The sequence below is a fragment of the Rhinoderma darwinii genome, chromosome 2, assembly GCF_050947455.1.
Source record: "Rhinoderma darwinii isolate aRhiDar2 chromosome 2, aRhiDar2.hap1, whole genome shotgun sequence".
Lineage (NCBI taxonomy): Eukaryota > Metazoa > Chordata > Amphibia > Anura > Rhinodermatidae > Rhinoderma > Rhinoderma darwinii.
Genome location: NC_134688.1, coordinates 237,190,202 through 237,203,379, shown reverse-complemented (window position 1 = coordinate 237,203,379; position 13,178 = coordinate 237,190,202). Strand labels below are relative to the sequence as shown.

Here is a 13,178-nt window from a genome sequence, read left to right as displayed (position 1 = left end):
GGCAGTTTCAGCAGCCTGGTTCATTCTCTCCATCAGGAACCCCTCGACTTTACTGGTTAGGTGAAAACACTTGTCCACATCAAGCTCACAAATAAATTGTATTTTGGCCACAGAGCATTGAATTTCTGCATACATGTGCCCCTCTCAAACCCCCCTTTTCTAGAGATTTCCTACTCATATAGGTAATATTTTGCATATATGTGTAGATTGCGGCCTAATTTCTCCTTTCTCGAAAACATTATAAGATTACTTCAATTATTACTCTCTGCTCCAATATACCTTTCCTCAGAAGTAATTTTGTTTAATGGGGTTTGGTCAGGATTACACATGCAGTTTTGATGCCGTTTTTGGAACAGTTTTTTTTATTTTAGTCAAAGCCAGAAATGGATCCAAAAGAAAGAAAATGTATAAAGAAAAGACTGATGCATCTCCTTTCTTTTCTGTCCACTCCTTTTTCGGCTCAAAAATTCACCCTCAGCATTCAGACCCCGCCTTGTAGTATAATCCCCCATAGAGCTCTCAGAAATTAGACCCATGGTTGGAGTATAATCCCCACATAGAGCTTTCAGCAGTCGGACCCCGCCTAACAGTATAATCCCCCATAGAGTTCACAGCAGTCAGACACCCCTTGCAGTATAATCCCCCAAATAGAGCCCCCAGTAGTCAGGCCCTCCCCTTGCAGTATAATTTCAACCCATAGAGCCCTCAGCAATCAGAACCCCCCTTGCAATATAATTACTTCTATAGAGCCCTCAGCAGTCAGACCCCCCCCCCCTTTCAGTATAATACCCCCATAGTGGGGGCAGCAGGCTGAGCATCGCTCAGTGTTTTACATTGCTCACCGGCTAGGGCCCTCGATTTCCTTTTTGTTTCCTATGTCCTCCTGCTCCTCTTTGGTACAGCACACGCAGTGGAGTGCTCTCCTGCTCCTCTCTGGCAGCCCTGCGTCAGAGATGTGTTCTAGACGTGCCCAGCATGCGGCACATCTACTAGATACTGGAGGATTTTTTAAATGTGTAGCCAGTAAAACGTGGCGGCCATACAAATCTATTGGGGAATAAGCCTAGCCCAACACTGATGGCCGACCATGTAATACATAGACAGCTGGAAACATTAAGAGCAAGAGCTGTTTGTTAATATCTCTCTGCTCTGGCCCATAAAGCGAAAATTATTTTCTATCTCCGGTTGAGCTACAATACCTCACACAACCTGTGGACTGGAGTGGCACTGTTTTTACAAGAGAGTAGCCATGTTTTTCTAATCCTGCACTGCTCCTTTAATAGAAACTCTACAGCATATTTGGCATTGTCATAGTAACCAGTAAATTTCCTTTGCCATTGTGACATACATTGTTCTAGAACACTGACATCTAGATCCAAGTGATTCACCGCAGATTTACCATATACTTCACACTTCTCAGTGTGCAGTGTCCATGTTATCGCTATTGTCTTACTACTTTTAGAGAATATACATTTCACAATCTTCTGAACCAGAAGAGAGGACCTCCTGGTCTACTACAGAATAAAGGATTGCTGGATAAGGTATCTATATACTTAAAGTTACCATCAAATATACTCATTGTGGACCAAATACCTGGTAATAACTATTTCAGAGAAAATAGAAGGTTTTCTCGCCCTGAACTTGATGCCCTGGTTTCTAAAACTAAGAGGAAAGATTAAGGTGTGGTGTAAACTCCCAATTTCTATGGCGGGCAGAATTTACTGGTACAAATATTGATCCAGTCACAGGGATTATATGTCTTACAAAACTGTCCAGTATGGATTTCCGGTAAATACTTTAGAACTATTAATGGAATTATAATCGATCTGATTTGGGGTGGTAAAAGATATAGAATTTTACTATCGATATTGCAATTGCCATATGAGAAGGGGGTGGTTAAAATATCCAACTTTCAGCTCTATTACTTTACAACCCAACCAGCACAATTGGTGGATTATGATAAAGGGTTACTGAATGGTGTAAAGGCAGTCAAATCTTTAAATATGGAAAAAAAATACGCATGGTGATGTGCATGGAAGCAAATATTCTCTCACGATTGGGGAGTAATATTACTGGGGGAATGATTCAGGGACTATGGGACAGGGTGAGGGATAAAACACTAGGGATTAAAGGCTATTTACCTTTTACCCCAGTTTGGGGTGATATATTTACAGACACTGAAATTCTACAAGGGGTTAAGTTTTGGAATGATAAGGGGGCTACATTTATGATGCACTGGTTTAATAATAGGGTGGTTAAGTCTTTTGAGAAGATTATGGGAGAATATGGGGTGTTAGATATACACTTTTTACAGTACGTACAAGTACAATATGATATTAGGTCACAATATGGGAAGAGAGAATTCAGATTGTATAACCACAAACTATTTGATTTGTTAATACACTCTGTAACTAGAAAAAAGATGGTGGCAAAAATATATTCTATGCTAAATTGTAGTGATACAGAACATAAGGTGAAGAAGAGCTTCATTACATGGCATAGGGTGGTGGATACACTAAATAATGATAAGTGGATCAATGCGCTAAAAATGATGCCAGCAACCTCTAGAGATAATGTATTTAGAATTTCACAGCTATCCATAATACATGATGCGTATTATTATACACCAAAGAAGTTAAAATGTTTAATCCCCATAGTGAATACCCTTGTCCAAGATGTGCAAACCTAAATGTGGACTTGGTCCATATACCGTGGCGCTGCCCCAAGCTCCATATTTATTGGGGAAAACGTATAGCTGACATACCGTAGATAGAAACGGTAAAATACGGATCCTTCTGGATGAAATAATCATCTTCTGGGAGCTAATATGGGAATAAAAGGGAGACAAGAGGCTGTATTAACATTGAATGTGTTGTAAATGGCAAGAAGAATTATTCGTAGTAGGATATGGAGAATGACGAAACCGATTATCTCAGAGAAAATGTATTATGAAGAAAGAGGGCAGTTATTGAAATATAAGCAAACATGGTCTAAATGGGAAAAGAATTTAGGATCAGAATGTAAATTTCTGGGTTTTTTCTGGTTTTCCCCTTTCTCTCCCCATGAGACAGGAGGGTTGGGTGGGTGGGGGTGGGGGTGGGGGTGTCTTGATAATATTGTATTTGGAAGTGATACTCATAAAATATTTTCCTAAAAAAAAATAATTCTCTATATAGAATACATTCACAAGTTTATATATTTCATCATATTTAACCGTTTGAGGACCGCCCACCTTATATATACACGGCACAGGTTAAGCTTGCTCTCAAAACCATTGGGCAGCTGAACGTCGGTGGTCTGCAGTCAGTGACTGTCAGGGACCCTGGAGAGTAGACAAAAGCAGTTTTCACTGTTACTGTCTTCTCTGTGCTCACATTCACACTAGTCACATGATCGCCGGGATGCCGGTAGTAGGAGGCTGCTGCTAGGTCTAACTAGACCCAGCACAGCCCTACGGGTAAGTTCACAAGTAGCGTAAATACTGCACATTTTCTGCAGCGGGTTTAGTTGTGGGAAATCCGCAGCATAATACAGTAGCAGAAAAGTGGATGAGATTTGAACAAATCCCCTCCACATGCTGCGTAAATGATGAGTGGAAAAAACGCCCAGAAATTGAGCTGCGGTGCAGTTTTTCTTAATCCGCAGAATGTCAATTGTATTTGCATAATCACTGCTTTTGTGTTGTGGGTTTTCCCTATTGAATTCAATGGGGAGGTAAAACTTGCAACAAGTAGCAGATGATGCGTTTTTTTGTGGCGGAATAGCAGCGATTCCGCCGCAAAAAAAACTTGTACTTACCCAGAATTCTGTGTTTCTTCACCCAGGCTGGCCAGATGACGTTTCATTCCATGTGACCGCTGCAGCCAATCACAAGCTGCAGCGGTCACATGGGATTAAACGTCTTCCCAGGTGGCTGGTCTGCAGGACTACAGAGGGTAAGTATGAGTTGTTGTTTTTTTACGAGCAGTTTTCCGCAGTGGACATTCCGGACGAAAAAAATGAACCACAATTTGGTGCGCCAGAGAGGATACTCTTGTGTACCTTTATGCAGCGTCTCCGCCCTGTGTGAACATAGCCTAAGGGTATGTGCACACGATAACTGTATTACATCTGAAATTACGGCGCTGTTTTCAGGAGAAAACAGCTCCTGAATTTCAGACGTAATTGCATGTACTCGCGTTTTGCGGGGCATCTTTTAGGGACGTAATGTGGAGCTGTTCTTCATTGGAGTCAATGAAAAACGGCTCCAATTACGTGCCAAGAAGTGTCCTGCACTTCTTTTGACGAGGCTGTAATTTTACGCACCGTCTTTTGACAGCGATGCGTAAAATGACAGGTCGTCGGCACAGTACATCGTAAAGCCCATTGAAAGTAATGGGCAGATGTTTGCCGACGTATTAGAGCCGTTTTTTCAGACGTAATTAGAGGCGTAAAACGCCTCCATTACTTCTGAAAAGAGGTCGTGTGAACCCAGTCTTACAGTGACAATAGTTACTATAACAGAGTTCATATACCCTGTAAATCTGCAGCCCCAGCTACATTGGAAAAGTATAGTGCAAAAAAATAAAATGAAATAAAAAAGTCCCCCAAAGGTCTTTTTTTACTTTTTAGGGACTCACCATAATTATAACAACATAAAAATTACACATAAAATACCCCAAAAAACTGCTCCTCCTGACCAATCATTGTCGTAGCACTAGCCCTGATACAATTTCCCTAAAATAGGCATGTAATGTATAAAAATTTACGGTAGACAATGATGATCTCAATTAAAGGTTTTTTTTTATTAGGGTAAAACTATATTATTACCAGAAAATTACCCCTTAGCACTCAAGGCACATGCCACACCACTTTCGTAAAAACTCAGCAGCATTTGCATGGATTTGCACATATATTTGCACATATATTTGCATATATACCTTAAAGAGATTGTCCAGTCATAAGACATTGATGGCCTATCCTCAAATAGGCTATCAATATCTGATTGGTCGGGGTTTGACTCGTGGTATCCCTAACAATAAGCTCTTTTGAAGGGGCCACGGCGCTTGCACGAGCTCTGCTTCCTCTTCATTACTATCACTGCTGGTACTGTGAATCGCCGACACACTTGTAGCGGCGGTTTGCAGTATTACAGCCTTTTCCTACTCACTGTAATACTGTGAACCGCTGTAATACTGTGAACCCGCTGCTACATGTGTGTCGGTGATTTACAGTACAAGCAAATAAGGAATGAAGGGAAAGCAGCGCCTGTACAAACACTGCGGCCCCTTCAAAACTGCTGATCGGCGATGGTGCCGAAAATTGGCCCCCCGCGAATCTGATATTGATGGCCTATCCTAACGATAGGCCACAGATTTTTTTATGACTAGCCAACTGCTTTAATAATGACAAGTATTCCGTTATTGTAAAACATGTCAAAACTCTTCTAATAAGGGACAAATCTTTACATTTATGTCCTGCTTAACCGAAGGCATTATTTTTTAGATTACTTTCAGATATACCTGTCGTTTCATCTAAATCGGTCAAACATTCTGTGCTGCTTAAGTTCATAATATCTCTTTATAGAGGTTGCCTGTCCATATCCTTGCTAGGGAGCTCCAAATCCCCTGCTTTGCTTCACACAGCCAAATAGTTACGTAATGTCAGCAGTTGCCACTAGTGGTAAATTCATGAGAGCAGATTTACTGTCCACAGCTCTCATTGACCTCAATGATAAACTTGTCTTCAGTAAGCTGCAAAACTCCTCCTACCGTGTTTCCCCGAAAGTAAGACAGTGTCTTACTTTCTTTTTATCCCCAAAAGCCCCACTATGTCTTACTTTCGGGGTATGTCTTATATTGGAAAAAAATTGTCGAATTATTATTTATTTTTTTTCCACAAACTTTATTTAACTGTTTTACATTTTTTTTTTTAGTCCCACCAGGGGACTTCACTATGCAATGTGCCGATCGCATATATAATGCTTTGGTATACTTAGTATACCGAAGCATTATTGCCTGTCAGTGTAAAACTGACAGGCAACCTATTAGGTCATGCCTCCGGCATCGCCTAACAGGCAGATGCTGAAGGCAGACCTGGTGGTCTTTGTTAGACCCCCGGCTGTCATGGAAACCCGACGGCGACCCGCGATTTGTTTGCGGGGGCGCCGATCGGGTGACAGAGGGAGCTCCCCCCTCTGTCAAACACATTAAATGCCGCTGTCACTATTGACAGCGGCATTTAATGGGTTAAACTGCCGGAATCGGCGCGCGCTTCGATTCCGGCAGTTGCAGCAGGAGCAAGTGCAGGGGACGGCGCGGTGACGTATGGAGAGGGGGGCGGCGCGGAAGTGGGCAGGAGGCGGCAATACCCCCGTGTTTCCCCGAAAGTAAGACATATGTCTTACTTTCGGGGTACGGCTTATATTAGCCGACCCCCCTGAAACCCCCGATACGTCTTACAATCGGGGGTGTCTTACTATCGGGGAAACACGGTAGTAGCGGCTGAAGGACCACATTTTACATATTGTCAATTACAATGGGAGAGATTTCCTAACAAGGTTGTTTGATGTTTGCCAACAAAATGGAGGACATGATGCACTAAATCTAATTGTTTTAAACACTTTTTGCGCCTATACTACTTAAACCGTATTAAAGCAGTCTAGAAAAAAGGACATGGCTAAGGGAAGTGTGTGTCATACAGTGGAATAAGGAATAAAGGGGTGACTAGCAAGTTGCAACAAATTTATAATGCCGCTTGTGCCATTTCAATAAATTTGACGTCACTTGTGCATATGACCCATGAGAGCAGACAACTTTTAAGGCTGAGTTGCCCATAGGCACAGACGTGTTCTAATAAAAGATTAAATTTTTTGTTTTTTTTCTACTTTTGGTTAAATATTGTAATGTGTTTTTTCATAACTATGAAATAATCATCTGTTGTAACTTCATCTACAGAAATAGAATCCAGAATCTAGACTTCAATAATCATGGGGAAAGCTTTCAGCTGCTGCAAGCTGGTTCCCGATGTAAAGAGCAAAGTAAGAGTGACCCGCCATGAAGACACACAGAAAACAAAGAAAGGGAAAAACCACCACGAACCAAGTAACAGTTGCACGTATAGTATTACTCCAGTCATCAGTGCTGATCTGAAGGAGACTCTGACAACTACTAAGCCACCAAGCGTCAAGATGGACTCAGAATATCCAGTCCTCAAAGATCAAGTGTCCACTCAAGAGCAACAAATATTTAATGTTCCACAGCGCATCATACTACACACATACACCAAGAAGATCCTAAAATGTTTAGCGGACTTTCTGTGCCGTAGATGCTTCCAGCTGCATCACCTTTCCCCAATAGATATAGTAGAGTGGATAACAAGCATAGACAGACAACTTCTCCTTCAAGGATGGCAGGGCCAAGGATTTTTAACATCAGGCACTGTGGTGTTCCTGTACATGCTTTGCCGAGATGTCATCTCTTCCGAGATAACAAGTGAGAAAGAACTAAAGGCAACCTTGTTAACATGCTTGTATGTGTCATATTGCTATATGGGACACCAGATCTCCTACCCACTAGGTCCCTTCCTTGTAGACGGCAGAAAGGAGACCTTTTGGTACCAATGTCTGTGCATCATTGCTCACATGAGCTCAAAGATGATGCGTCTCAATACTGACCCAAAGTATTACAGTCAGATGTTTGTGAGCCTTAGAGCTGAAGGAAGACAAGCAAACGAAAATCTTCTGATGAGTGGACTACCGGGAATGATGGCCAGAGAGGAAAGTTCACACGGATCATACTACACTTTATATCCCTGAACAATATTCCGTCAAAAATAGACACCACTCCAATGGGAAACGAAACTTCAGTTTGTGGTAGCTCCTAAAGAACTAAAACCTTCTCCTGGATCCATCGTGTCTACAAACTGCCAGGAAGTGACATGTAATCGGCCAAGAACAGAGCTCTCGAATGTAATTTACTCTCCCAGCGCCGGTCTCTATCAGCAAGGATCAGTCTCAGTGGAGCAGTCCATGACTACGCACTCCTGTAGAGCAGTCTCTTGACCTTACATGCAGTGGGAGGAACACTTGGTACTCAAGGCCGAGGTTTTAAATTGTGCACTACTCCCCCCACCCTCTGCCATGTCTGGACCAATCTTAGTCAGGTCTAGGAGCCAGCACCAAAGTTACAAATCTCTGTCCTTGATACATGGTGTTGTGTTACTACTTGGATACATGCTGTCATGTTAATACTTGGATACATGCTGTCGTGTTACTATTTGGCTTGAGCCTCGGTGTATGCGCAGAATCGCTAAGGAGACGCTGGGACATCCGCTGAGCCACATGCCCTCAGTAGATGCATTTATTATTGTGACAGAGAGGTGAAGTTTTAAATGGATTATTAACTCTTGTTCACGGTCCCCCACCAGCCGTAACTCATTATATACAAGCATGTGATTTTAAAAAATGCAGAGAAATAAAGCTGCACAATGAGAAAGCCTTCTCAGGCGGGTGATAGCGTCAAGGTAAATGACTACTTCACCTTTTTTATATTACTTGAAAACCACAGATGGAAGCAGCGCTCCAAGAATATTGGTCAATAAAACTCTTTTATGCACCCAGTGTTAACAATAGCAATGTTGAACCCTCTCAATGACGGCATTGTATACTGCTTTTGAGCTCATGTGTTTTGCATCATGATATCATCTTTTATATGCCTACATTGGATATTTATTTCCATGATTGTTTCCATTTTTCACTGCTTCAGAAAGTTTTCCTCTGAAGCCAAAACATTGCAGGATGTAAAATGTATGTATCAATAAAATACTAAGCTTTGCCGGAATGTTGACTTCCATATACTCTTTATAAGGTGAAATTATTCTATGTGTCGAAGTGCCTGGTTGCAGGCGTGTGAATGTCATGTGTGTCATTCCTCGTCTTCTTAGTATGGGTGCTGTGCTGCAAATGAGAAAAAATGCAGAGGAGAACTGCACCGATACCGGTTCATGTGAACACAGCCGATTAAGAGGCAGAATGTAAAACAAAATACTGAGAACGTATTCAGACCCCTTCATTTTTTCCATATTTTGTTATATTACAGACTTATTCTAAAATAGATGATCTTTGTTTTTTTACTCCTCAATCTACACACAATGCCCCATGGTGACAAAGTAAAGTCAGGTTTGTAGAAATTTCAGCAAATGTGTTAAAAATAAAAATATATACCTCAAATACCACATTTACATCAATATTCTTTACTAAGTAATAGTTTACTTCGTACTTAGTAGTGGCACGTTCTTGAGGGATTTCCGCCTCATGTCTTCTTGGGTATGAAGCTGCAAGCTTGACACAAATGTATTTGAGGATTCGCTCCCATTCTTCTCTGTACATCCTCTCAGGCTTTGTCAGGTTGGAGGTCTCTCCAGAGATGTTCGATCAGCCAGGGCTCTGAATGCACGGTAAATGCAGGTCTGTGGGGGTCATACATTTATTTACAAGTTACTATACAATACAATACGCCCTCTAATGATCGTGAGATGAATCTGCTCATTCTCTCCTAGTCTATACAGTAAATCTCACAAGTGAGCTACAGAAATAAACGTCAGCCTATTGTGACTGCTCTAATGGCACTGCCTTGCACCATTTATTGCTATGGAGCCTTGGCCGTAAAGGGAATGTATCATAAAAAAATTATATATTATTTAAATTTGTATTTATAGTCAACATATTTTTTAAACGTTTTGGTGGAATTTTTTATCTCTGTAGCTCACTTGTGAGCTTTGCTGTGTAGACTGGGAGAGAATGAGCAGATTCAACTCACTATCATTAGAGTGCGTATTGTATTGTATTGCTACAGGCTTTGATAAGGCAAATAGTAACACTATACCTTACATTCACCCTTAAAGAGACTCTGTCACCACATTATAAGTGCCCTGTCTCCTATATAAGGAGATCGGCGCTGTAATGTAGGTGACAGAAGTGCTTTTTATTTTTAAAAAACGATCTTTTTTCACAAAGTTAGGAGCGATTTAAGTTTATGCTAATGAGCTTTCTTAATGCCCAAGTGGGCGTACTTTTACTTTCGACCAAGTGGGCGTTGTACAGAGGAGTGCATGACGCTGACCAATCAGCATCATGCACTCCTCTCCATTCATTTACACTGCACTAGCGATATAGATATATCACTATGTGCAGCCTCATACACAAGCCCTAACATTACTACAGTGTCCTGATAATGAATACACATGACCATCCAGCCTGGACGTCATGTGTACTCAGAATCCTGACACTTCTGAATCTTTTTTGTGAGATTCCAGCAACGGATACGAAATCTCGCGAGATCTCGGAGCTAAACGAGATTTGGTGTCACTTGCCGGAATCTCACAAAAAAAGATTCAGAAGTGTCAGGATTCTGAGTACACGTGACGTCCAGGCTGGATTTCATGTGTACTCATTATCAGATCACTAGTAATGTTAGGGCTTGTGTATGAGGCTGCACATAGCGATATATCTATATCGCTAGTGCAGTGTAAATGAATGGAGAGGAGTGCATGATGCTGATTGGTCAGCGTCATGCACTCCTCTGTACAACGCCCACTTGGTCGAAAGTAAAGGTACGCCCACTTGGGCATTAAGAAAGCTCATTAGCATAAACTTAAATCGCTTCTTACTTTGTGAAAAAAGATTGTTTTTTTTTAAATAAAAAGCACTGCTGTCACCTACATTACAGCGCCCATCTCCTTATATAGGAGACAGGGCACTTATAATGTGGTGACAGAGCCTCTTTAAGATTCTGTATTCATCTCTCCAGTCACTATCTGGTCTCTGGGGAGGGGCCTGTACTCCATCCCTTCCTGAAGACTCTAAGGGCATGTTCAGATGTGGCGGATTTGCCGCATGTAGCGGTAAAAATTTACAGCTAAAGCAGAGCACGCAGGATTTTCACCCTCGATATCAGCCTTTGCATAGGCCAAAACCTGCGGCAAATCCGCTGCTAAATCCGCAACAAAATCTGCATGCAATATATGCAGACTTTGTCATAATTTTGGGGCGAAATCTGCAGTGGAAATTTTCCACCCTGTCTGAAATTGCCCTAATAGTCTATGAGATTCCTATGTCAATTGACTGCTATTCATTGCAGCCACCATAAAGTATACACCCTGCTGCACTGTCTATACAGACAATACAGGAAGGAAGTGTGTATGTCCAATATAGCCACCTACAAGAAAGATTAAAAAAAAATTATTTGCTACAACATTTAAAAAAATTAAATAAAAAAAAGAACAAATATATTTTTTCTCTTCTAGATACTTTTTCTAATTGGTAGTTCAACTTTGATTTGATCGATCAGGATCAGAAAACCAAACTGACAGATTTGCTAGTGAATGGCATTTTGCAGCTTGCTATGTAATGTCTATAGATGCCACCTGCAGAAGCCAAACAAAGCAAAACTATTTAATAAAACCAGTTAGATACAATTTGTCTTTTTTGTTTTGTATTTTTACCACAAACCACATGTAATTAAATTTAAAAAATATATACTTTTGCCTTCTACATAAATACTAGAATAATTCAAGAATTCTATTACTCTATTTTGCTTACTATTACATTATGTTTAAGAAACCAATTAGGGTATGTTCATACGAGGGCGTCCGTTACGGCTGAAATTACGGTGATGTTTCAGCCTGAAAACATCCCCGTAATTTCAGCCGTACCGGCATGTGCAGGCGCTTGAACGCCGCGTCCATTACGGCCGTAATTAGCGCTGCTATTCATTGGAGTCAATGAATAACGGCTCCAATTACGGCCAAAGAAGTGACAGGTCACTTCTTTGACGCGGACGTCTTTTGACAGCGGCGCGTAAATTTCAATGGGCTTTCAATGGGCAGATGTTTGTCAGCGCTATTGAGGCGCTATTTTCGGACGTAATTCGGGGCAAAAAACGCCCGAATTACGTCCGTAAATAGGTCGTGTGAACATACCCTTAGTGTGACATAAAAAATAACACAAAATTGGGAATGTTTTTTCACAACACAATGCCAAATATGTATTCTTAGGCCATAATATGGCATCTGAGCAGGCTACATTATTTCTCTGTTGGACTCACAAGAAATCCTACAGAAAAAAACTATGTATGCCTCCTAATGTAATCCGAGGCATATATTAGTACATTAGGGCCCCATAGAAGTGTATGGGTGGCGTATTATGGCCATATACAACCTCGGAACCTCTGTAAATGTTTGTGCATGAGCCTTAATATCTTTTCAATTCAATTGAAACTTGTAAATGTAGCTTATATGTGTAACGGTACTGTAAAATCAATTCTAAAAGAAAACCTGAAATAAATAGGCTAATACTGCTTTGCATTTAAATTAAAAAAAAATTATTACAAAAAGACCAACAACAATACTTCTGTATCCCTTCTCTACATATTTGAATAGCATTTATACTACTCTTTACCACTTACAGATCTCCATGAATAATAAGTCCACATGGAAACCCCACGCACAGGTATTAATAAAGGACTTTATGGACTAGTGGCTTTGAACCTGATTCATACCAAGTGATTACAAGACCCCTTTTCCCTTACAACAGAATATTGCTTCCTCTAGGTACTATAGAAGATATTACCTGCAATAAAGCTCCTTGTACTTAGTGCCACACAGCCCCCCTTGTACTTAGTGCTACACAGCCCCCCTTCTACAAAGTGCCACACAGCCCCTCCTTGTGGATATTACCAGATAGCCCCCCCTTGTACGTAGTGCCTTGCTGCCCCCAGGGCGGTAGCGCTAGCCTACTACTACCACTCTCTGCTGTGCCCGGCGTGGCTCGCCATTAGGAGCGGGTTATGCGGCAGCGTTCTGAGTGACAAGTCTGGCGTTCTGTCAAGTGACAGGTCAGGTGACTCGACTGGTCCACTCCCGGCACCGACCTCACTCAGACTGTCATTCACTTGGCAGCGGCCTGCATATTTTCAGATTCCGCAAGCGGAATCTGAAAATATGCCCTGCACTACGCATGTACATTTTGGCGCAACGATCCGGGAGAATGAGTAAAAATCCCGCTACAGACGGCAGAAAAACCACACCCTTTTTTGCAGACTGTCTGTAAATGTACGGACGGTTGGCAACCCTAAGAGTGACGTCAGAGGCTCCTCCTGGAGCGGATTCCCCGGCCAGATACAAATTGATCCATTATGTTC

At 41.5% G+C, this 13,178-nt stretch overlaps 1 protein-coding gene across 1 annotated transcript; it reads left to right on the top strand.

Moving 5' to 3' along the window:
* Nucleotides 1-6,939: 6,939 nt before the first annotated feature.
* LOC142741013 (cyclin-dependent kinase 5 activator 1-like) lies at nucleotides 6,940-8,788 on the top strand. The gene has a single exon (XM_075850422.1). It carries the CDS (start codon nucleotides 6,968-6,970, stop codon nucleotides 7,793-7,795), a length of 828 nt encoding a protein of 275 aa, XP_075706537.1. The 5' UTR covers nucleotides 6,940-6,967; the 3' UTR covers nucleotides 7,796-8,788.
* The last annotated feature ends 4,390 nt before the right edge of the window (nucleotides 8,789-13,178 follow it).

Coding starts and splice junctions, on each gene's coding strand:
- LOC142741013 (XM_075850422.1), top strand. CDS start 6,968: ATGGGGAAAGCTTTCAGCTGCTGCAAGCTGGTTCCCGATGTAAAGAGC.